We start from the raw sequence: 25262 nt of genomic DNA on the forward strand, positions 1-25262 counted from the left end.
AAGACACAATATCTACCCACCTTGGAAGAATGGCAGATGAAGGTGATAGACTACATGGGACTGGCAGAAATGACCGGCAGAATCCGAAACCAGGGAAGAGAGACGGCGGAAGAAGATTGGAAGAAATTTAAGGACTATCTTGGGAAATATTACAAAATTAGTGAATGTTAGATTGATGTTGGATAGAATCTAAGTGGTTATCAGCTGTAATGATTAAGACAATTGGGGGGGGGAGAAAGAAAGGTGTAAAATTAAGTGAAAATTAAGGGTGAGGATTTGCTGAATGAATAATTTGAATTGGAATACAAAAAGGGGAGGTATGAGGAGGTCCGAGAAATAAGTTAAAAGAAAATAAGTGAATGAAATCATATGTGTTTTTAATTTTTGTATTTTTGTTTTTTGTCTTTTTTGTATAACCTTTGAAAAGTTAATACATATATTTTAAAAAAACAACACATTTACTTTGGGCACATGAAGCCCAGCCAGTGTCGTGTCCTTAGCTGTCATTCGGGGCCCATTCAAAGGCACAATGCTGCTTATTCTTTGAACTTCATGAACAACCGCATTGGTATAGGGCATGCTGTCCCTGTCATCCATCGCTGGCTGGCGAGACTGGCCAGTCACAGAATCTATTTCCTCTTGGACCCTTGCTGCAAAAAGAGAGAGAACATCTGCTATAAATAGAAGAGGAACAGACATAAACTAATATCTGCAGAGGAGGCTCATCTCGTCGTTCCACCTCTGGGTGCCCTTTGCCACCAGAATGCAAGCATTTATTCAAGACTCCTTTCCCCCCACCTTTAGTTGGAATGGTACATCTTCTGCCCAAAATAGAATTGTTTTGGCTGCACCATTTATTAATTATTTTCTTATCATTCCAGTTCAGTTAAGGATCACTTCCCGGGGGGCACTCCAAAGTAATTTGCAATATAATAAAAACATATGGGGGAAATTCTTGCTCTTCTGATTGCTCATTAAACGGAAGAATTGCAGTTTGCCAGATAGAAAGTTCCCTTTCCCCTTCTCCTTCTGCACTGTTCTGTGGCCTCTCCCAACCTCCTTGGACCAATCTGAAGGTGCGCGAGAGAGAAGTACAGTAGCGGGATGCTCTGTAGCACAAGTGAAGTCCTTGCACAGAGCTTCTGCTTTTATATATAAAAACATTTATAGCATATGCATATATAATTTTTTGTGGGAATTAAACTTTACAGAGTTATGTGGAAGACAGCCCAAGTCATTTGACCCTTTGCCTTTTCCCTCCTATAAAAACTACACAATACAGTCTTTTTAAAAGTTTGAATAACTTTTACTCAGTATACTTGCCCTTGTTAGATTAAACATACAATTCAGGTAGGTGTTACTTATGTTAACTAATACATATTACATAGATTTGTATCTAAGAATGACTAACGGTTCTACACACTGACTAGCTTTGAGACAGACAGCAACACCACAGAACACAACTGCTGCCCTAGCCATTAAGACTGTTAATAACTGCCAAAACTGAACCAACAGAAAATAGTAACCTCAGACATATGACATCACAGAGTTCTACAGCCCTTGTGAGCAATAACCCTTTACTTAGCGTTTTGGATGCTTTCATCTCACATTTTTAATACACAACAGCTTAAAAGAACAACAGCACATATATTGCAAAGTAACATAGCAATATGGCATTGGGAATCGATCAAAAAAAAGAGAAGGGTGGTTGGTACTCAATGTTAGTCGAATTTACGGCAGGCACATTGAAGTTATATAGCCAATAAGTCAGATACTTTGATTTCAATAGAGGATTTGTTGAGTGCAACCCAAAGTAATGAAAGACAAGTAGGCAAATGATGGTTCTACCTTGAATTTCCGGGAAAATGGCCATGTACAGCAAGGCCCAGCGCAGGGTTGTGGAAGTTGATTCTGTTCCAGCAAAAAAGAGATCCAGTGTTGAATGTAGGAGGTTGTCTTTATGAAAACTGGAAGCAGCATCCTCCTTAAAACAAACAAAATGCACCAAAGGGTTCATCTGTCATTAAAAACACCACCCCAGTTTCAGTCCTATATATCAAGTGATAGCAATGAGATTCATGAGCTCTATTCCTGACGAGTGTCCTGCATCTAGCACAGCCAAGTCAACAGCCCTGTCAATCTGGTGAAATTCAGGCACTGGACAAGTGGTGATATACATTATTTCCTATTTACCTTTGTGTGTGTGTGTGTGTGTGTGTGTGTGTGTGTGTGTGTATGCAAACACACAAACAAACACCTCACCAGTTTGTCTGCTTTCATACAGAGCCAATGGAAACTATATGGTAAGTTCTGATCCTTTAGATTGTGTCTCTGCTTTCTATTATTAACCATTACTACTATTAATAGAGAGCCAGTGTGGTGTAGTGGTTAAGAGCGGTAGTCTCGTAATCTGGGGAACCGGGTTCGCGTCTCCGCTCCTCCACCTGCAGCTGCTGGGTGACCTTGGGCCAGTCACACTTCTCTGAAGTCTCTCAGCCCCACTCACCTCACAGAGTGATTGTTGTGGGGGAGGAGGGGAAAGGAGATTGTTAGCCGCTTTGAGACTCCTGAAGGGGAGTGAAAGGCGGGATATCAAATCCAAACTCTTCTTCTTCTTCTTCTAATACTACCACAAACTATACTTTTTGTTTCTTACCGTGGCCATTTGATTTAGATAGGCATCTATGAAGTCTCTGGGTTCAGATGGGTTCCGGTCTTCTTCATGTTTTTCAACGATTTCTCCCACAAAGGATTTCAGTTCTCCCCAGTTTCTTTTAACGGTCTGATGGGTCCCTGGCAAGTGCTTCATGAGAGTGGGAAATGCATTGTACAGCTGAGGAAACAAATACTAACATCAGATTTGTGCGGGGAAAGCCCTCTCATAACAGTTGCAGATCATGCTACTATCAAAGGAGGTAGCAATCCATGCAATGGCTTCCCATGGAGATGGCTACCTGTTTGAAAAATGCATGCACCTTGCCTGATGATATCAGGAAAATGATGCCAATGTAGCTTTCCCATTTGATGATGCTTATCTGCATGGGGTGGCCTTTCACAGATTCAAATTGGTAGGTGGAGAGTATGGAATTAAGCCGTGTATGTTACTTGGGATTGCATCACTGTGTTCATTGCAAGACATGCTCTGGATCTTAAGTCCTGCTTATGAACACCACTCAATACCCAGTGTTATTTAGCTACATAAATATTCCAGCACAGTGTGAGAATGTTCCCAATATGGAAAATAAAACTAACTAGCCTCCTCATGATATGTGCTACTTGTCCAAATGCTTTGATTTTATTCAGTCACTCATGTGATTCCCCACTTAAAGGCCTAAAATGTGTCCTAGCACATGATTTTTAGTTGTGATGCCTGCCTTATAATACTGAAGACACCCATACATCTTCAGTATTATGATAGACAATGTTAAATAAAAACAAGATGTCAAAGGGACTTGGTATGGGGTGAGATGCTTGAATTACAAGTTCAAGGGAGAAAAAGAAATCAGAACATAAAGAACAATGATTGCCCAAAGCGAATGAATGAACAGTCAACAAGAATGTGGGAGTGTGCCTGGAACCAGTGCAACTCTGTCCATAAGATCTCACAGAAGATGTACCTGAATCCAAATACTTCCCTGAAGATGCATTATCTCATCAAACAAGCGCAGAAACTTCTGGAAACGACTGTCATGGTTATCAAAGCGGTCCCCAAAAGTGACAGAACAAATGATATTTGAAACAGCATTATTAATCTGAAAGTGAGGGTCAAATGGCTGCCCTGGAGAGGGAGAGAAGAAGAAAATGGAGAAGGAATAAGACTGCTTATGGCTTCCATGTAACAAAAACAGAAAGTGGGGGAAGTGGGTGGGTCTGGACAGAGTATGGGGGGACAGCAGAAGTTCTTCAGATAGAGGATGTTTAGATGGCGCAGTGATGGAGTTTTATACCCTTAGTGGCACATGCTATAGGTATAAGCTATCTAGCACATTGTTCTATGAGATGTTGTTTTGAGATTGTGGGGGCCAGACCCCCTCAATCCCTGGATGCAGCAAGTGTTAAAACATAAGCCAGGCTACCTTCCTTATGAGGTGATCACCTGGGGGGTGGGCTATTATGGGAAACAAAGGAAAGGACCTCTGTGGGAGACTGCAAGAAGTCCCATTGGGAGTGTTAATATTCCGACTCCCTTGCCCCAGCCTAGGCTCATGTTGTATACGTGTGTAAATAAACCATATATCATAAATGGACCTTAGTCTCTTCAAAAAAGGAAACACAAAGGCTGGGAAATCTCACACTGCTTGGAGGTTCGGTGTGTGCACAACAATGTTTTGCCAAGACAGTAGGTTTGGCAACAAAGGCCTGCAAAAATGACAGAGACAGGAAAATATACACAGGAACTATTGCACAAATTCCATTTGTGACTTTGTCAAAGCTATCAAAATTGGCACACTTCCCTCAAAACACACAGCGCACCAATTCTGTTGCTCTCCTATACTAGTTAAGTGACTTTGGGTTTCAACTGCAGGTGTCACTGCACATATGCAGCCTGACATTAGCAGAGGCTTCTGTGTTTTAATGGCAGCTGAACTCCTACGTGCCACAATGGATTGAGTTCTGAATTGACACCCATCTAACCATGGGATGTCCCAGCTTATGCAGAGCTGCACTTGCACAAAGCAGCACTTGAAAGCTTCATACCACGACAAATTTATTTTTTAACCTTTCATAGGAAATAGGCTTTTTTGACTCTGGTTCGCACCTTTCTCAACTGCAATAGCTTCCTTTAGGTATCGGCTCTCCTCCTGTATTCGTTCTTCTAAAGTCCTTTTACCCAAACCAAAGTTTCTGAGCGTTGATATGGCAAATCGTCTCTGTTGTTTCCAGGTAAGACCATTAGAGGTCAACACTCCTAGATGAGAAGAAATAGCAAGCAGAGCAGGGCAACCAAGATGATTAAGGGTCTAGAACAGAAGTCTTATGAGCAATGCCTGAGGTAGCTGGGCAAGTTTAGCCTGGAAAAGAGGAAACTTGAGAGGAGATATGATAACCATCTGTCAGGGAACTGACATCAGAGGCACGGGAGAAGGAGAGGGTCTCTGATTCTGCAGGAGAAGGTCCCAGCGCTAGGGGGAGACTCAGCTGGGAAGAAGGGGAAGAGAATAAGTGTAACACCAGGGATCCAGGAGAGCAACGGGACAGGGAGGTGCAGGGGCTCCAGGACTCTTCGTTGGATGTTAGTGAGGAGAGCCCAGGCACCCCGCTGCCCACGCCCACCCTGCGCAGGAGACTCCCGCGCAGTGAGAGGCGGAGACGATTGGGCGTCAAACAACTCTTATGTTGGCAGCGCTTTAAGAAACGCCCACAGTCAGATTCTACGAGTGACTAAGGGCAGCCACACTGAGATGGGCTGTGCAGTCCGGAGGGTTTAACCAGGCAAACTAATGCTCAAACGGAGCAGGATTACGCACGAGTAACTCCCAACCACTACACCATCTTAGGACTGTCACATGGAAGATTGAGGAAGTTTGTTCTCTCCCTCTCTGGAGAACCCAAACCAATGGCTTCAAGTTACAAAAAAAGGAGATTCTGACTAGACACCAGGAAGAACTTTGTGACAGTAAGAACTGTTTGACAGTGGAATGGACTTCCCAGTAAGCAACAAAAATCCGCTGAGTGTGCAGGTGGGAGGAAATGAAGAGGGAGCATGGAAAGTGTCCCCCACCATTTATTTATTTACCCTCCCCCCACATAAGGTTGCACTCCCATATGTAAAATAAGTGGAGGTTATTAGCCCACTGTACTAACTTTGCCCTGTGAAAAAACTTGGGAACTGTGATGGAAAGGCAGCATATGTTTGAAATACACAAAATGAAGTAAACGTATAGGAACACGTAAAGCAGTCAATATATATTTTACAAATGTCCCTTCTGCACTGAAGCCCTTTAGGACACTCTGGAATTGCTTTTCTGGATTAATGGTACCTTTTTAATGTTTATATGGTCTTGATTATTTAATGATATTTCTGGGTTTTTTTTCATTTATTTTTGGCTTTTTGATTAGATAGGCAATAGGAAATGATGAGATAATGTTATTTAAACAATTGACCATAATTAAAAGTAACTCACCCAATCCCCTAGTGATTTCCTTGGTAAAAGGAAAATTTGGACGATCTATGAAGTTTTCACCCTGATGGACAAGAGCTTCTTTCACCAGACGCAATCCATTCACAATCACAATCCATGTTTTCCCAACCTGAATGCTGAAGACATTGCCATATTTTTCTGCTAGCTGGAAGGAGAGGAAGAATGCAAGACAGGATAAAATATCCCTATGTGGTCTTTATTAATATTCTATATTAATTTGCCTGCTTGATGTTTATAGAATGCCTGTATGGAAGATGTAATCTTGGTTTCTCTCAAATACACCAGGGACATCAGAGATGCCCAAAGGGTTTCCTGGGCCCAGTACATGGGCAGGCCCCCTCCATTCTCCTCCTGCAATCTATTGGCAAGAGCTGCTGCTTCTGCACATATATTAACTTAGGCCAGCCTACCACACAGGAATGTTGCAAAGATAAGAGCAGGAGGGTAGGCTAACGTACAACAAAACACACAAACAAAAGCACACACACACACACACACACACACATTTTTCCAGTCTTAATAAGGGTGAAGGGATCCTTATAGTAAAGCATCGTCTATAGGAATTTTAATTTGCTTGCCAGTTATGGCTTTGTGGGACGTGGAAGATCAGGGAGCACTGCATATCATCATGTTCTTCTCAGTATGAAGTTATTTTTTTCAAAGGAGTTAAATAATTTAAAACATTTCATTCTATAAAAGCAACACACCAGGGGAAAGAAGGAAATGACATAGACACAAAAAAATGCTTTGTGTACACAAGTGTTCCTCTCCACTCATCCATCTTGAGGCTTGCAGCAACAAGAAGCTTCTACTTTTTTATTATAAGTTTCTTTAGAAATGTCTAATTTACTTTGAGAGAGAGAGAGAGCAAGCCTTGGGTCCCTGTTGGCTTGGAGCCTTGTACATATGTACCCTATGTACCCCTCTGTCAGCAGTTGTAAGGGATAGCCAGTATTGTATCTTCAGTGCAATGGTGTGAGGGGGACAGGAAAAAGTAAGAAAAAATGATGGGACTTCCCGGCTTCCTGCTGTCCTCTTCCTGCCTCCTTAGATTCAGAAAGTGTCTTTTTAAAAAGAAACGTCCTATTGCACTAACTGACCACAAGCAAGCAAGCAGAAAGTTGTGTTTGATGTGTCACGTCTATTAGGTATATGTTGTTGTTTAGTCGTTTCCAACTCTTCATGACTCCATGGACCAGAGCACGCCAGGCACTCCTGTCTTCCACAGATATATAGTCTAAGCAAACCTGCGAAACTGTTTGGCATCCTGTTTAAGAGGGGGACATGAGAAAAGCAAACTTACCTCTGGACCGGAGCTGGACAGAGCTAGCTAGTCATTAACATACCCAAGCAATATGTGGCTCATAGCAAATATGTGACTTTTTCTGACCAGAGTTAGAGCGAAAAGGAAGAAGTGGTGGAAATAACCTGCTAACAAAATGGAATCATGCAAACAACCATCCTACCTTTTATGGCAGGTGTGGACACAGGTTTGTTACCAATGACTGTTAGGCAAAATAGATCCCCCAGATTCAGAGGCCATACACATCTGGATGGAACAAACCACAGGAGATGCATTTGCCTTCATGCCCCAGCTGTGGGCTTCTCAGAGACCTCTGGCTGTCTACTCTTGGAATCAGGATGCTAGACTAGGGCATCTACTGTAAGCCTCATCTTCCAGTGAGGTTTCTACGCTCCTTTCCACTGCAACGTCACCTGCTTTCTCATCATCTGGTTCATTCCTTCATTCTTACCTTCCGTGCTGCCAAATGTGGGTCCTTTGCACCAAAATGTGGTATATTACCCAGCAAGGGAAGAGGCCTGGGCCCTGGGGGGAAATCCCTTGGACGAATCCTTTTCTTGTAATCAGCAAGAAGTAGAAATGTTGCCAGAAACCCCAGAACGATTTGCAGGGACAAGGCCTCCCAGAGGACAGAGAGCAACTGGAGCAGCATCTTGGAACCTTTCAAGCCTTCCTTTGTCAGAGCAGACTGTTTTCTGTTGGGAGAACAGAAATCTGATCCCAGGAGAGCAGTTATACCTCTCCTCTTGGTTAATGTTTCTGTAAGAAACCAGGGCAAAGTTTGCAACCCATATATTGCTTTACATCACACCAACCAGGAGGCTGAAGGAGATGGCTTATTGAGTAACTCTTCTTAGGGGGAAGGGGGAGAGTAGTTTTCTGAATCAGAATATTTCCTTCTTGTTCTCACTTTCAACACACACACACACACACACACACACACACACACACACACCCTTTTCACATGTACTAAATGTAGCTTAAAATACCATAAGCAACAATAGTCTATCATTTCTTGGAAAAGGGTGTAACAGCATGTTTAAGTTAGAACCACTACTTAAAACAGGTTTGTGACACATATTAAAGACTCTAAACCAATAAGTTTCTCCAGTTCTTTCTAAGGGTCTGAGGAGGTTGTCTCAATGGATCATCTCATCTCATATAGAATAGGACTCATCTTGCCTCTGGCTGCTCAGACCCAACAGGTTAAATTTCACTTGTTTTGAAGAGTAAAGATTAGTATCTTAGCTGACATTTGTAGAAGAATTATCTGCAAGTGCAAATCAATGCTAGCTCTTTGATATCTTCAGACCAGAACAGGTTCAGCAACTCCCAATTCTAAAGCCAGTTTCCTACAAACACAACCCCCCCACTCCTACAATCCAAAATCTGATGTGGGATGGGGTGGGATGGCTGGAGATATTATATTTCTTTATTTTATATTTACTTTTAAATTATTACGATTATATTCCACCTATGGTGGCATTAATGGTTCTCCTCTTCCTCATTTTATCATCACAAGCAGCCTGTGAGGTCAGTTAAGTCAAGTGATAGTGACCGGCCCAAGGTCACCCAGTGTGCTTCATGGCTGAGTGAGGAGTTGAATCCTTGTTGTCCAGGTCCTAGTCCACTTCATATCCTTCCATCTTACTCCACCTTCCGGAAAAGAAGATGCAGAAGTGAACAAGCTGACGGTAAAGAGAGAGAGAAGCTCTCAAGCTGGCCCTGAGCAGATGTAGATTTAGGGGAGAGTGGCAGGGATGCTGCAACTGTGATTTAGAATGGAGTGAGATAAGTGGGGGGGAGAGACCATTTTTGGCATTGCACAGGCTGCTCTTGAAATTTGAGACCCCAAAGTCCACCACTGTCTTGACCACAACATGGACACAACTCAGGTTCTTTTTAGGAAAAGAAGGCTTTAAGTCACCCTTGAAAGGAAGGTCTCTAGTTCTACAAATTAGTCACTGACCTTTCAGAGTGTCTTCTCGCTGCTTCCCTCTAGGGCTACTTCTATATTAGGGGAGGAATTCAACAATGTGCAAAAGCTCCAGCAGGGCAAGTATTTCAGATTGCCAGACAAATAGATTCCCACTCCCTCACCCCATACTCTCACATGAGCCAAGTTTTTAGGGGGGTTCCCCTGGAGGAGAGTGGGGGGAGCCCTCTTGTGCAAGCAGAATCCCACCCCATATATCTTAGATGTAGTCCTACAAGGGTTTCCTCACAACTCTCCATGCCCTTAACAGGATTCTATGACTATATAAAACTGTATGATACTGCTGTATATGTATATAGTGCAGATACTGCCTATTGTCACAGACTCAGTTTGGGGTAGAACTGGAATGGAAACTTTAAACAACAATCTTGCAGTGTATTGCCAAGGTTGATGAGGCCTCAGACACACCACATGGGATCTTTTCTTTGCCAAAGGGGAATGCAAGGAGAACAACCAGGGTAATCAACCAGCCCAAAAATGAAAGTTCAAGGCTTTATTACCAAATCAAGTATTACACAATTTAGAACTTTTTATCACTAGTGAAGAGAAGTCCTGAGAGAAGGGAATAGAAATTGGAATAAAGAAATTATCCTACAAAGGCAGACTACCATTTAAAAGATGGGTTATAAATAAGCACACTCCAAGGATCCAGGCTAGCAATCCTTTTAAAATCACTCTATGCACCTATGTCATAAGCACTGATGTCTCTAATAAACATTAACTTGCTAGATTGCCAAGTACACAGATTGGCCCTAGTACACAGTGCTTCTGCACTGCCAACTTACAAAAACTTTTTTAGTAAGCCTTTTTCATTAAATTAACTGTTTGAACCAACAGCTTGAGTATCAAAGTCTACAATTTACCAGACATCTGCAACCTTTCTCAATAGTAAATTATTGATCTGGCATTTGAATGTTGAAGTGGTTCAGGTACAAGGCTTTGCTGGTTTATAAGACATTGCCCTAGCTGTGCCCCCAGGACAATTTTAAAAGTCACATACTTGAGATCATTTATGAGAAGAACCACACACCAGTCATGTAGATTGAACCTGAGGCCTTCTAAATACAACGGGCATGCATTACTAGAGCTATGACTATTGAGCTGTCCCCCTAAGGACAGAAACTAAGGAGGCAGTGCTGGCCAAATTCTTCACCATCTTCTTTTAATGAGCAGTGCCATAAAATGAGTCCCCTCAGCGAGAGATTGCGCATATCCGGTACGGCCGGGGGGATAACGTAAGACCTGACCGATGGCCAAGGCTTAATGTCACACCTTTTGGAGGCTGGAAAGTGAACTTCTGAAGTAGGGCAGTGAAGAAAAGAAAAAGCTCAGTCCTGGCCAACTGCTCTCCAAGACAAGCTCGCTTTCCTAAAAGGGAGGGAGAGACGGGGGGGGGGGAGAGAGAGAGAGAGAGAGACTATGTTAGTAGAGTTTACCGTACATCTTCATAGCAATCTCCCTAAATATGAATACAGGCATGCATATACACACACACAAAACAGCCATTCTTTGATATTTACACTGCAGTCTCCAACCAACCCATGTGTACAAAAAGACTTATAAAGGGAAAGTGTAAAAAAAATTCATATATTAGAGAAAAGAACACACAAAGATTCATTATATTAGAGGAATTGTTTACAAAATTGTGTAAATTAGTCACAGTGAGCTTTAAAAATGTGTCAATAAGAAAAACATGCACTTAAATGGGTTTTCTTTTCTATTGCAGATTGCTGCTGAAATATGGAGAACTGAATTTAAGATTGGAAAAATGAAGGAAACCAAAGTTGGCAGATCTGTTCATCCCTAACCTTACAGCTTCCCTCTCACATTTCAAAGATGCGGAGATTTATTTATTTTATTTATTTATTTCATAAAATTTATATACTGCTTGATTATAGAAAACATCATAAAAACCAACTATCATTCAGTTAACATCCAGTTAACTGGCTTAACCCAAAACTCTGCATTCACTTTGACCCCCCCCCCCCAAAAAAAAAGATCTTACAAATGTTTCAGGAAATTGCATCAATTTTTAGGAACTCAGGATGGAAATTTGTGCTTTTGTTTTTTGGAGAAAGGGCCACATTAGACTAACTGAAAACATTCAGCTTAGAACAGGCAATAAAAAATAAGTCAGTCAATCAATCAATCAATCAATCAATCAATCAATCAAGTTGTTGGAGGGACCAAGCAGTGGGAAGGGCCAGACCACAACGTAGACATAATGTCACACACACACACACAACACAATACAACACAACACAACACAACACAGTGAGGGCAACATGAGGTGCTGGGAGAGGAGACGGAGAGTAAGGTTAAGGGGGGGGGGAGAGCAATGCTAGGAGCTGGAAGGAGGGAAGGACAGCAAGCTGAAAGGATGAGGACGGTAGGGCAAAAGCAATTCACCCACAGGAAAACAGATCCCTTTCCCCCACAAGTGGCTTACTTTCTGAGCTGCATGGTGAGAAGCAGGGTGCAGAGAAGAAAACAACTGTGTGAACATGGAGAGGGAAGCTTGCACACACAATGTTTCTCATGTTCCCTGAGGGGAAACCCTGTAAACCAGGGGTCAGCAACCTAAGGCCCATGGGCCGGATGTGGCTCGCAGAGGTTGTTTGACCGGCCCACGAGCCGCCCCTGAACTGAGCTGCCCGCTCGCACACTGCACTAAACCAGAGCAGAACTGCGCAGGGACTCGCTTCCGCGGCACCATGAACAGATGCCGAAAATTGCACCTGCACAGATGCAGACACCGAAAATCGCAGGTGCTCCATGCCCCAGCCCACGGAGGTATCTCTGCAGGACCGTTCTGGCCCAGGCAAGATAAACCTTGCTGACCGCTGCTGTAAACAATACACCCTAGCCCTCAAGGACTGTCTGAGCCACCTATGGCACTCATTAAAGATCTCAGTAAACACCCCCTCAAAAATCCACACTTTGCTGGGGTGGGAGTGGGGAGTCATGTCAAAACTATTTTTGTGTTGCACCACAGCCCCAAAGCGCAGCCATTTTGTGATTGGTGCCCATGGCACTTTCTTAAATGCCAAATGTACTCACTGGTCCAGAAAAGTTGGTGACCCTTAAATGCACAATACAGTTAGTAATATACCCAGCTCTCAGTAAGTAAGTCGCCGTCATATAGGCCCTGTTGCAACTCTGGTGAGCAGCTCCTCAACTTTTGTTACCTGCAGAGAATGGCAGGAATGCTTCCCTTTTCCGGAACTGACCATCCTCTAGGAAATGGCCAGGATTAAACTCATTGGGTGTTTCCCACTCATCCTTGTCAGACAACACAGAGGTCAAATTGGTGAGCAATATGGTTCCCTGCCAAAGGAGAAGCAGAGAAGAAAGTAGATAAAAATGACAAGGCACTTTCAAGTATTCTCTTTGAAATTACAGCAGTACTAAACCTACGGTATATCTCCTGACAGAGAAAGGAAATGTTCTGAATGCAATATTTACTTTTCATTATTAAGTAATTCATCCAAAGAAGTCCCACAAAATCACAGTTCCAATATAGATTTTAAAAGACATTCAAAGCCTGCTGAACTACTAAAATTCAAGGTTAACAACACCAGATACTGGCTAATTTCTGACAGACTAGCTACCCATTCAAACTGAGACTGGTACAATTCTGTATTTAGACCAGAGGTTACCAACATGGTGGCCTCCAGATGTTTGGGGATACAGCCTCATCATCCCTGCCTGTTGGTCATGCTGGCAGGAACTGATGGCAGTTGGAGACCAACAACATCTGGATGGCACCATGTTGGCCTAATAAAAATAAAAAAATAAAATAAAATAAAATAAAATAAAATAAATACTTATAGCCTGCCCATCTGGCTGGGTCTCCCTAGCCAATTTGGGCAGCTCCCAGCAGAATATTAAAAACACGATAAAACATCAAACATTAAAAGCTTGTGCTCTTTAGTGGAAGAGCAAAAACAAACAAGAGCAGCTTTATGTTCTTAACATTTACTTTGGGCACATGAAACCCAGCCAGTGTTGTGTCCTTAGTTGTTATCCGGGGCACATTCAAAGGCACAATGCTGCTCATCCTTTGAACTTCATGAACAACCGCATTGGTATAGGGCATGCTGTCCTTGTCACCTATCGCTGGCTGGCGAGACTGGCCAATCACAGAATCTATTTCCGCTTGGACTCTGGCTGCAAATGAAGAAGATTAGCTTCAATACAAGAAGAACAGACAAAAACTGAGAGCTGAAGATTTCTAGTTGGAACGGTCCATCTACTGCCTAAATAGAATTGTTTCTACTGCACCGTTTATTGCAGCTTGCCAGATAGACAGTCCCCTCCCCTCTCTTCCCCTTCCACACTGTTCTGTGACCTCTCACAACCTCCTTGAACCAATTTCAGGGTGCGTGAGAGAGAAGTACAGGGAGAGGAGTGGAGGAAAGCCTTTTTGCACAAGTGAAAGTCCATGCTCACAGCTTCTGCTGACAGGACTCCTTCAGCGAATCCTGCCCAAATAAAATAAAATAAAATAAAAATAATAGAAGATTTATTTAAATGCTGCCCATCTGACTGGGTTGCCCTAGCCACTCTGGGCAGCTTCCAGCAAATTATAAAACCACAGCAAAACATCACACATTAAAAACAGTTAAGGTATATAAAGCAGTAATATATATAAAAACAGTTACATATTATTAATTATATATGCATATGATATAACAGTTAAAAGAACATCAGCTCATACATATAATCAATTCAGATCAAATGCAAAACAGCTAGCAACTGAGTTAACAATCTCCATTTAGAAGTCATGTTGAAAGAGGTACATTTTATGGTCAACTACTTGCTAAACGAAGTGTTGTGAAGGACACCTATGATATTAACTGGCTTCAGTGTGGCATAAATCACATTATGATGCAGGAAACAAAGCTTGAGGACATTTTTGTAAGGGATGCTATGGTTCGCATTTGAATTTCTTGCATTTGATTATCAAATACTATCACACATTTACAGTAAGTATACTAAGCTGTTTGTGCCAGCAGATGCCAGCACAATGGGATCCCCCCCTCCTCCCACTTCCCCTAATCTTTAGTAGTTCAGGAACCACACACACACACACCCCAGAGCACCACACAGTGGGAGGAGACAGTAATGGTGTTATGTACTGAAGTTCTCACCCTGGCCACTAGGAGTATGGTGTACAGTGGTACCTTAGGTTAAGTACTTAATTCGTTCCGGAGGTCCATACTTAACCTGAAACTGTTCTTAACCTGAAGCACCACTTTAGCTAATGGGGCCTCCCGCTGCTGCCGCACCATCACTGCACAATTTCTGTTCTCATCCTGAAGCAAAGTTCTTAACCTGAGGTACTATTTCTGGGCTAGCAGAGTCTGTAACCTTAACCTGAAGCGTATGTAACCCGAGGTACCACTGTATATAGTTTTTACTCAGGTCCATGTCAGTTACTTTAGGCAGGAAACCCTGGGTTGTTGTTGCTACAATGTTGACAGCCGGCTGCCTGTAAAAGCAGGCCGGGTGAGCTGTTTGCTGCTCAGTTCTGTTCCAGCTTACAAATAAAGAGCTGCTTTGGAGAAATTGCTGTGTCGTCTGCTATGTCTACCCATTATTCCACACTGGCGATGAGGAAATGGAATCATAATTTGAAGTTGAATTCCACCCTATGTATCTCCTTTTTGTATTTGCTTGAGTTGATTCAACAAAATTAATTAATCAGTTTACATAATAACATATTAATACGACTAGACCTATTGCATTTTTGAATCACCCCAGAAAATATCCTGAGGCAGACCACAGAACATCATTCATACAACCTAGCTCCCATTCTAATTTTGAATCCCTAAGAGAACAAAAACATTTCTACATTTTGCTATGAAATTACCTTATTGTAGTTACTATTGAACCTATAGCTTAGACTAGTGGCAAGGATTCATGGAATCATAGAATTGTAGAATTGGAAGGGACTCCAGGGTCATGTATTCCAACCCCTACAATACAAGAATCACAGCTAAAGAATCCTTGGTAGATGGTCATCCAAGAGAGTCCACCACCTTCTGAGGTGGTCCATTCCACTGTCTGAAAGCTCCTCCTAATATTTGAATCCATTAGTTCAGGTCTTACCCTCTGCAGTAACAGAAAACAAACTTGCTCCATCTTCCGCATAACAGTCCTTCAGAGATTAGAAGATGGCTATCATATGTCCTCCCATACCCAACTCCCTCAACCGTTCCTCAGATGGCTTGGTTCCAGACACTTGATCATCTGTGTCACCCACCTCTACACACATTCCAGCATATCAATAGCCTTCTCAAACTTTGGTGCCCAGAACTGAAATCAGTAGTCCAGTTGGGGTCTGACCAAGGCAGAACACAGTGGTTCTATTACTTCACTTGATCTTATACTGCTGTTGATGCAACCTAGAATTGCATGAGGGTTTCTTTTTCTTTTTCTTTTGCTGCTACTGCATCACACTGTTGATTCATGCTAAGACCCCCAGATCCTTTTCACATGTTCTGCTGTCAAGCCAGATATCTCCCATCCTATATCTGTGTATCTGGCATAGTAACATACCAACATGGCATTGAGAGCTCATCCAAAAAAGGGAACGGTAGAATTCAGCTTTTGTTTCCTGGGGGTACTCAATGGTACGAACCACCAGCAACTTTTTAACGGATATGTTAAAAGTGTGGCACTTATTGTAACAACTTCATGGTGCATACTGGCACCTTTTTTTCCCTAGAAACAAAGCACTGGTGCTATTCAATGTTAGTCATACTCATGAAAAACAAATTGAACTTAATAGCCTATAGGTTGCATTGCTTAATTGCAGTAGATTTACTCCAAACCCAAAGTAATCAAAGACAAGTAAGCAAATGATGGCTCTACCTTGAATTTCCGGGAAAATGGCCATGTAAAGCAAGGCCCAGCGCAGGGTTGTAGAAGATGTTTCTGTTCCAGTAAGAAAGAGATCCAGTGTTGATTGTAGCAGGTTGTCTTTATGAAAACTGGAAGCAGCATCCACCTTAAAACAAAGAAAATGCACCAAAGGGTTCATCTGTCATTAAAAACACCATCCCAGTTTCAGTCCTATATATCAAGTGATAGCAATGAGATTCATGAGCTCTATTCCTGACAAGTGTCCTGGATCTAGCACTGCCAAGTCAACAGCCCTGTGAATCTGGTGGATTTCAGGCACTGGACAAGTGGTGATGGGTCACCACTGGATATACATTATTTCATATTCATGTATATGCACTTGTACACACATGCACCCTCACCTCTTTGGCTGCTTTCATACAGAGCCAATGGAAAATACAGGGTAAGTTCTGGTCCTTTAGATTTTGTCTCTGCTTTCTATTACTGCTACTACACAAACTATACTTTTTGTTTCTTACCGTGGCCATTTGATTTAGATAGGCATCTATGAAATCTTTGGGTGCAGATGGGTTCCGGTCTTCCTCATGTTTTTCAATGATTTCTCTCACAAAGGATTTCAGTTGTCCCCAGTTTTTAATAACAGTCTGATGGGGCCCTGGCAAGTGCTTCATGAGAGCGGGAAATGCATTGTACAGCTGAGGAAACAAATACTAACATCAGATTTGTTCGGGGAAAGCCCTCTCATAACAGTTGCAGATCATGCTACTATCAAAGGAGGTAGCAATCCATTCAATGGATTCCCATGAAGATGGCTACCTGTTTGAAAAATGCATGCACCTTGACTGATGATATCAGGAAAATGGTGCCAATGTAGTTTTCTCATTTGGTGATGCCTATCTGCATGGGGGGCCTTTCACAGATTCAAATTGGTAAGAGGGGAGTGTGGAATTAAGCCGTGTTTGCCCTTTGGGATTGCATCACTGTGTTCATTGCAAGACATGCTCTGGATCTTAAATCCAGTTTATAAACAGGCCCTACCTTTGGTATTTTAATAGATGATGTGAAGACAAGACAAGATGTCAAGGGAATATGGGATGGTGTGCAATGCAGAAAGGGAAAAAAGAAATAAGAAGATAAAGAAACATGAGGGCCAAAAGCAAATCAATGAACAGTCAACAAAAATGTGGGAGTGTGCCTGGGACCAGAAGACCTACCTGAGTCCACATACATCCCTGAAGATACATTATCTCATCAAGGAAGAGCAATAACGTCTGGAAATTACTGTCATGGTAATCAAAGCGGTCCCCAAAAGTGACAGAACAAATGATATTTGAAACAGCATTATTAATCTGAAGTTTAGGGTCAAATGGCTGCCCTGGAGAGAGAGAGAGAAATGGAGAAGGAATAAGACTGCTTATGGCTTCCATGTAACAAAAACAGAAGGTGGTGGAAGTTGGTGTGTCTGGACAGAGTATGGGGGGCACAGCAGATGTTCTTCAGCTAGAGGATGTCTAGGTGGCACAGTGGAAGAATTTTATACTTAGGGGAACATGCTAAGGAAAACTGCACAGCTATAGGTATAAGCTTTCTAGCACATTGTTCTGTGAGATTTTATATCTATGTTGTTTTGAGGTTATGGGTGCTAGCCCCCTTGAATCCCTGGAGGCAGCAAGCATTAAAACATAAGGCAGGCTAGCTGCCTCATGAGATGATCACTTGGGGGAAAGGCCCCTCCGTCAGACTGCAGTGAGAGAGTCTGGGGTAGACTTTGCAGGGATGTGACCTAGAAGTAAAAGAGCAAGCTGGAGAGTTTCAGAGCACAGTGTTTGATTTCTGTTTGAATCCAAGGCTTGTGGCTATGGGAGAAATAAGACCCACAATGGGCTGAGACGCCTGGGCTGAGTTTTACATTGATGCCCATCTAAAGCAGAGTTGCATTTGCACAAAGCAGCACTTGAAAGCTTCATACCATGACCAATGTATTTTTTAACCTTTCATAGGAAATAGGCTTTTTTGACTGTTTTGCACCTTTCTCAGCTTCAATAGCTTCCGTTAGGTATTGGCTCTCTTCCTGTATTCGTTCTTCTAAAGTCCTTTTACCCAAACCAAAGTTTCTGAGCATTGATATGGCAAATTTTCTCTGTTGTTTCCAGTTGAGACCATTAGAGGAGACCACTCCTAGATGGGAAGAAATAACAAGTGCATATCGCAAGTAAGAACATTTAACATTTAATTATAACATGGGCTATTTGCTTTAGGTTATTCTGCTTGCCTGTTTGTGTTGCCTGGCTGGTTGATTTTCTTTGATTGCCATTAGTTCTGCTGCTGCTGTTTGATTATTGTCTGTGGGTTGGTTTGTTTTTGTTTTTTACTGTTTGGGTTGCGTTTTGGAATACAGTTGGCCCACCACTTATGTGGGAGTTTGGTTCTGGGGGTCTGTGTGCAAAGGCAAATTCTAGGAATCCCAAGAGCCAACACCACCCCACAAAGTGGGGGGCTACCTACTGGGCTGTAGGAAGGAGCCCCAAGTGCTTCCTTGGGCCCCCCTGATACCTCCCCCAAGCCTGGTAAGCAAGGAAAGCCCACTGGGTGTGTAGGTGGAGGAAGGAAGAATAAATGATAAGTGGAAATGGCAAATTTACTTATTTATTCTACCCCCACCCCACCCCACATAATGTTGCTGGCTCCCTGTACTAACTTTATGCTGTCCTTTGAACGTTTTTGGGAACTCCGATAGATAGGCAGTATATGTTTAGAAATACACAAAATTAAGTAAATGTATAGGAACAAGTAAAGCAGTCAATATTTTTTTTTTACAAATGTCCCTTCTACACTGAAGCCCTTTAGGCCACTCTGGCATTCCTTTTCTGGATTAATGGTACCTGTTTATATGGCCTTGATTATTTAATGATAATTCTGTTTTTCTCTCTATTTATTTTTGCCTTTTTGATTAGATAGGAGCTTTCACCAGGAAATGATGAGATTATACCAAATGATGATACAGAAGCATATTTCTGAGCTAGAAATAAATAAATAAATTTAAACAATTGGCTGTTTAATTTAAAGTAACTCACCCAATGACCTACTGATTTCCTTGGAAAGAGGATCAACTGGACGATCTATGAAGTTTTCACCCTGATGGACAAGAGCTTCCTTCACCAGATGCAATCCATTCACAATCACGATCCATATTTTCCCAACCTGAATGCTGAAGACATTGCCATATTTTTCTGCCAGCTGGAAGGAGAGGAAGAATGCAAGAGAAGATAAAATATCTCTATATAATCTATATTGACATTCTATATTAATTTACCTGTATGGTGTTTATAGAATGCCAATACTGTATGGAACAAGCAAACTTGGTTGCAATCAAATACGTACATCGGGGCAGCAGAGATGTCAAAAGTGTTTCCTGGGCCCAGTTCACTGTGCATGGACAGACTCCTTCCATTCTCTGCCTGCAATCTATTGACAAGAGCTACTGCTTCTGCACATATATTAATTTAGCCTAGCCTACCACACAGAGATCATAGAACCAAAGAAATGTAGAGTTGGAGGTGACCCTGCGGATCATCTATTCCAACCCTCTGCAATGCAAGTATATGCAGCTGTTCCATATGGGGATCAAATCTGCAACCTTTGCTTTCTCAGGATCATGCTCTAATGTTGCAAAGATAAAAGGGAGAGGGTAGGATAATGTACAACAGAACATGCAAACAGAAATACAATCCTTATCCTAAAGTACATGGGACATAGAGAACTGAGTGGGGCACCACAAAATTCCTCCCCTCTTTTTGCAAGGGAGTTAATTCTGAGCAAAACCTTTTCAAGCCAGTCAGTTGTGTTTTATTCTATAAAGGCAGAACACTTTACGTACTCAAGTCTCCTCCATCCATCCATCCATCCAGCAGCAGCAGCAACAAGAAGCTTCAACTGTTTTGTTTATAACTTCCTTTAGAAATGTCTGATTTATTTCAAAAAGACAGCTTGGGGTCCCTGCTGGCTTGGAGTCCTGTACATATGTACCCCCTGTAGCCCTCTAGAGGTACTACCTTTGTTCTCGCAAAATACAGGAGAGGATGAGGGAGGAATTGAGGGTTGTTGTTTTTTCACCTAGTACTGAAATGACTTCAAAGCAACTCATTACAATCTACTGCAGCCGAACACTATGGCCCCTCTGGAATTTGTCACATGAACACACACACATACACACAAATTTGTAAATCTGTCTGTGCTTTCCTTCCCAGATCTTAAATACATGACTTTTCACATATATGCAGTACTGCACAGCAACAGATGCAGGCCTGGGCAATAAACAAACAAACATGAGGTGATGAGGTTATGAGCTTTGTTCCACATGTTAAATTTCTGAAAGAGAGGGAATATTAGGTGGTGGGGCGAAGGACAAGCCTTCTGGGGAGCTGCCTCTCCCCCACCCTCCTCTTTCAAATATCATGCAGATAACTATGTTCAGAACTGGTGTTTCTGGGCTACACTGACAGAAAACTACTTGTTCCTAGAGCCTTGGAACCTGTTGCTCTCTAGGAGATAGGGCTCAGTGATCCTAGGCTGGGAACTGGAAGCAGCTACATGAAAGCCTTGCTCCTCCTCAGGGGTGGAATGAAGAGAGGGATCAAGGAGAAAAAAGGAAAGGGAAGAAGCGAAAGACGTTTTTCTCCAGCCCAGCTGGCAATGCCTTCCCCGTAGAAGTGTGGGTGAGCATTTGGAGAGGATCCCTAACATGGCAGGGAGAGGGAGTGCAGCAAATACAGGACACATTGTGTCCAGTATTGAGGACGTCACATTTTACATTGAAATACAGGATGATCTTGCATTACACAGGACAGGTAGCAACACTATACCCCTCTGTCAGCCAATGTGTTTTGGACCACAACTCTCATGAAACCCAGTGAAGATGGGCAGCGGTAGGGGATGATGGAGGCTGCAATCCACAAATTCTGGCAAGCGCATTAGCGGCCCTGGAAATACATGGTCTGAAGATAAAGCAACAGGACAAGAAAGCTTAAGGATGCTATTATTCTGATTTCAAGGCATCACTCGTGGTTTCTGCTAATCTATCAAAACAGTGCAAGAGACAAAAACAGAACAGGACACACAAACACAAGCTCCCGTAACATTAAAACCGTCTATACAAATTCAAAAATAAAACAACAATTTCATCACATAATTACTGGCTTACAATCTAAACAAAATTATCTTGTAGGAATCTAAATACATGTTGGGTTGCTGTTGGATTTCAGTTGGTAACTGATTCTCGAGAACTGGAGTTGCAACACTAAAATCCCACTTTCTAATACAGGACAAACACACCTCTGTGAATTCACTGCTAACATTAACCATAGCAAGCTTCTTAATATTTGCTTTCCTTAGAAGTATCTGTCCATTTTGTCTTCCTTAATTATGTTCCTTAATTGAGACCTGAAGTTTGGGATTGAGTTTGTGAGCAAGGGTAAGAGACACCCTGACCCATAGCCCACCTGAACTTGCACACTGCACCTGAGAAGCTGCTTGGCATTGTATGATCTACTTGAGCCTAAGGGTCAAATACAAGGAAAACAAACTGACCTCTGGACCAAGGAACTGGACAGAGCTCATTACCTTACTCATGCAAATATGTGGCTCATAGCTCTGGACTTTTTCTTTCCTGCCCAGAGCTAGAGGTAAAAGGCAGAAGTGGTGGAAATAACCTGCTAACAAAATGGAATCATGCATGCAAACAACCATCCTACCTTTTATGGCAGGTGTGGACACAGGTTTGTTACCAATGACTGTTAGGCAAAATAGATCCCCCAGATTCAGAGGCCATACACATCTGGATGGAACAAACCACAGGAGATGCATTTGCCTTCATGCCCCAGCTGTGGGCTTCTCAGAGACCTCTGGCTGTCTACTCTTGGAATCAGGATGCTAGACTAGGGCATCTACTGTAAGCCTCATCTTCCAGTGAGGTTTCTACGCTCCTTTCCACTGCAACGTCACCTGCTTTCTCATCATCTGGTTCATTCCTTCATTCTTACCTTCCGTGCTGCCAAATGAGGGTTCTTTGCTCCAAAATGTGGTATATTACCCAGCAAGGGAAGAGGCCTGGGCCCTGGGGGGAAATCCCTTGGACGAATCCTTTTCTTGTAATCAGCAAGAAGTAGAAATGTTGCCAGAAACCCCAGAACGATTTGCAGGGACAAGGCCTCCCAGAGGACAGAGAGCAACTGGAGCAGCATCTTGGAACCTTTCAAGCCTTCCTTTGTCAGAGCAGACTGTTTTCTGTTGGGAGAACAGAAATCTGATCCCAGGAGAGCAGTCACACCTCTCCTCTAGGCTAGGGCTCCTCTGAGAAACAGGAGTATGCAATCCGTACATTGTTGTACATCACACCCACAAAGAGATAGAAGCGAGATGGCCTAATGAGTAACTCTTCTTAGACAGGAGAGGGAAGGTAGCTTTCTCAATCAGAACATTTCCTTCTTGTTTTCACTTTTATTAAAAAAGAATATATTCTATTACTTTTTCCACAGGAAATAAACTTTACTTAAAATACCATAAGCAACAACAATAGCAGTTAGTCTGTCATTTCTTGGGGAAAAGCATAATAGCACCTTAAAGTTGGAACCACAATTTAAAACACGTTTATGATGCATATTAAAGTCTCTAACCAATGCAGTTACTCTAGGCATTTCTGTGGGTCTGGGTTGGTTCATAGAATCTTAGAGAATCATAGAATCTTAGAGTTGGAAGGGACCCAAGGGTCATCTAGTGAAACCCCCGATCAATTGTCTCATCTCATACAGAAGAGTGGATCCTAGGTGTTACCAAAAAAAAAAAAAAAAGATTCTGAGGGTCTGGGGAGTGTGTCTTGATTGATCATCTCATCTCATATAGGATAGGTGTTACCAAAAAAAAAGAAGGGGAAAAAATATGAAGGACTCATCTTGCCTCTGGCTGCTCAGACCCATCAGGTTAAATTTTACTTGTTTTGAAGAGTAAAGATTAGTATTTTAGCTGACATTTGTAGAAGAATTATCTGTAAGTGCAAATCGATACTAGCGCTTTGATATTTCAGATCAGAACAGGTTCGGCAACTCTGTCCTCTTGGTAAAGAGTCAGAGGAATCATCTTGCTTGCCTTCTGTTCAATATTGCATAGATTAGAAACAGTCTTAGGCTGGATTATCATTTGAGGAAGATTGTAAGCAGCAGATCCATATGAGGACTGCCTAATAGCCTACTCCATTTTCTAGAGTGGTAATAGTCCATTATATAGGGGAAAGAAGCATATTGGGTCTTAATTATGTAGGCGACAGCGATATCTGGTACAGATTTTGCCTTGGCCACAAAGAGATGAAATCAGGGATGGGGAACCAGTGGTTCTCCAGATGTTTTTGGACTCCAGCTCTGAGTAGTGCCAACCAGCACATCCCATAATCAGGGATGGGGAGAGTTTACTGTCCCTTGCAGTAAGCAGCAGCAACTCTGCTCTTGGGAGGTCAGGGTAGTGCTACCCCATCATGCCAAGCCATTAGCTTTCAGCCTTCGTTCCCCGTGTCAAATAGAAGAATCTTAATACTCATCACCATCAGCTAGAGAGGGGGTAGAATTCCAACTACAGCTGTACCTTGGAAGTCCAACAGAATCCATTCCAGAAGTCCATTCAATTTCCAAAACATTTGGAAAACAAGGCGCAGGCACACCAGAAACTATAGCGGAAGCCGCACCAGACACTCAGCTTCCAAAAAAAGTTCGAAAACTGGAACACTCAGTTTTTGATCGTTCGAAGGCTGGAACGTTTGACTCTCAAGGCATTCAGGAGTCAAGGTACAACTGTACTGAACTGCAATAATCGCTTAACTGCTGTACTTAATTGCTACTGCCTCTGTGTGCCTGGGGGACCTGCCCATACTTTTGAATGCATTGCAGGTGAATGCATTGCAGAACCAGTGTCTGCAAGCTGAGGCAGCCTGGACTGCTGCTGCAGGAGGTCATTGTATGTCAGCTCAGGCCTCTGGGAATGTCAGCAATATGGGCTGAAGCAGCCTTCAATAATTATTTTTAATTGCAACTCCCATCATCCTTGGCCATTACCCAAGATGCACAACTTTTTAAAATCATGGCAACAACTAATCTGGAAAGTAATATAACCTATGGGAAATTCAGGAACCACAATCCATCTTAAAGCCCATTGATCTTACTGTATTTATAAGCACATTTAAACTCTGTGTTGGGATTGAGGCCAACAGTTCAGAACAACAGAAACTGGTTATGTGCCAAAGGAGGTGCATGTCCATTCATGCAGCTGTTGATCCAAGTTAACTTTCTACCACTTCAATGCAGAACGTGCCTTGCAAAATATTCTAAGCCCTATGCGGCCTAGGACCCTCATATTTACAGGGCCGCCTCTCCTGGTATGCCCCGCAGAGGACCCTAAGGTCCATGAATAATAATAGCTTAAAGGTCCCGGGCCCTACGGAAGCCAGACTATTCTCCACCAGGGCCAGGGCTTTTTCAGTGACGGCTCCAACCTGGTGGAATGCTCTGTCCCACAACACTAGGGCCCTGCAGGACTTGATCTCCCTCCGCAGGGCCTGTAAGATAGAGTTATTCTGCTTGGCCTTCAATTTGAATTAGCCTGATCATCTATTCCCTTTCCCCCTTTCCTCTTCTATGAATAAACCCTTTCTGGGACCCCACATTTAAATTCTTCCCTGTCTCCTTGCTGGCCCTAGTAGGACCAACTTGGCTAGTTAGCCCTGGTGATCATTTGATGTCTACTTACTGGGTTCCCTCCCCCCCCCCCACCACCCAAAAAATGACCCCTGAATTCTTGAACTTTATTGACATTAATGCTGCATTTTATGTTGTATTTTATGCTGTTTTTAATCAGTGTTTTATATTTGCTGTTAGCCAGCCTGAGCCCGGTTTTTAAACCAGGAAGGGCG

General features: G+C 42.6%; 2 protein-coding genes across 2 annotated transcripts in view; both read right to left on the minus strand.

Moving 5' to 3' along the window:
* LOC308587740 (uncharacterized protein) overlaps positions 1-8789 on the minus strand; it is a 31826-nt gene extending 23037 nt beyond the window's left edge. Inside the window, exons 1-7 of the mRNA XM_081195507.1 lie at positions 7898-8789; positions 6126-6288; positions 4760-4909; positions 3618-3778; positions 2657-2833; positions 1849-1984; positions 463-650 (exon numbers count right to left, since the gene is read on the minus strand). Coding sequence (XP_081051633.1) covers positions 463-650; positions 1849-1984; positions 2657-2833; positions 3618-3778; positions 4760-4909; positions 6126-6288; positions 7898-8098 — 1176 coding nt within the window. The 5' untranslated portion in view covers positions 8099-8789. The remainder of the gene's footprint in view (positions 1-462; positions 651-1848; positions 1985-2656; positions 2834-3617; positions 3779-4759; positions 4910-6125; positions 6289-7897) is intronic.
* Positions 8790-10335: 1546 nt separating this feature from the next.
* LOC308586775 (cytochrome P450 2J4-like) lies at positions 10336-22660 on the minus strand. The gene is made up of 9 exons (XM_081193823.1): positions 22351-22660; positions 19387-19549; positions 18341-18490; positions 17527-17687; positions 16831-17007; positions 16322-16457; positions 13425-13612; positions 12631-12769; positions 10336-10810 (listed from the first exon to the last, which is right to left on the minus strand). Exons 1-9 carry the CDS (start codon positions 22549-22551, stop codon positions 10635-10637), a joined length of 1491 nt encoding a protein of 496 aa, XP_081049949.1. The 5' UTR covers positions 22552-22660; the 3' UTR covers positions 10336-10634.
* Between the last annotated feature and the right edge of the window lie 2602 nt (positions 22661-25262).

Source organism: Podarcis bocagei (genome assembly GCF_964188305.1).
Source record: "Podarcis bocagei genome assembly, chromosome: 5".
In the NCBI taxonomy this organism is placed as follows: Eukaryota; Metazoa; Chordata; class Lepidosauria; order Squamata; family Lacertidae; genus Podarcis; species Podarcis bocagei.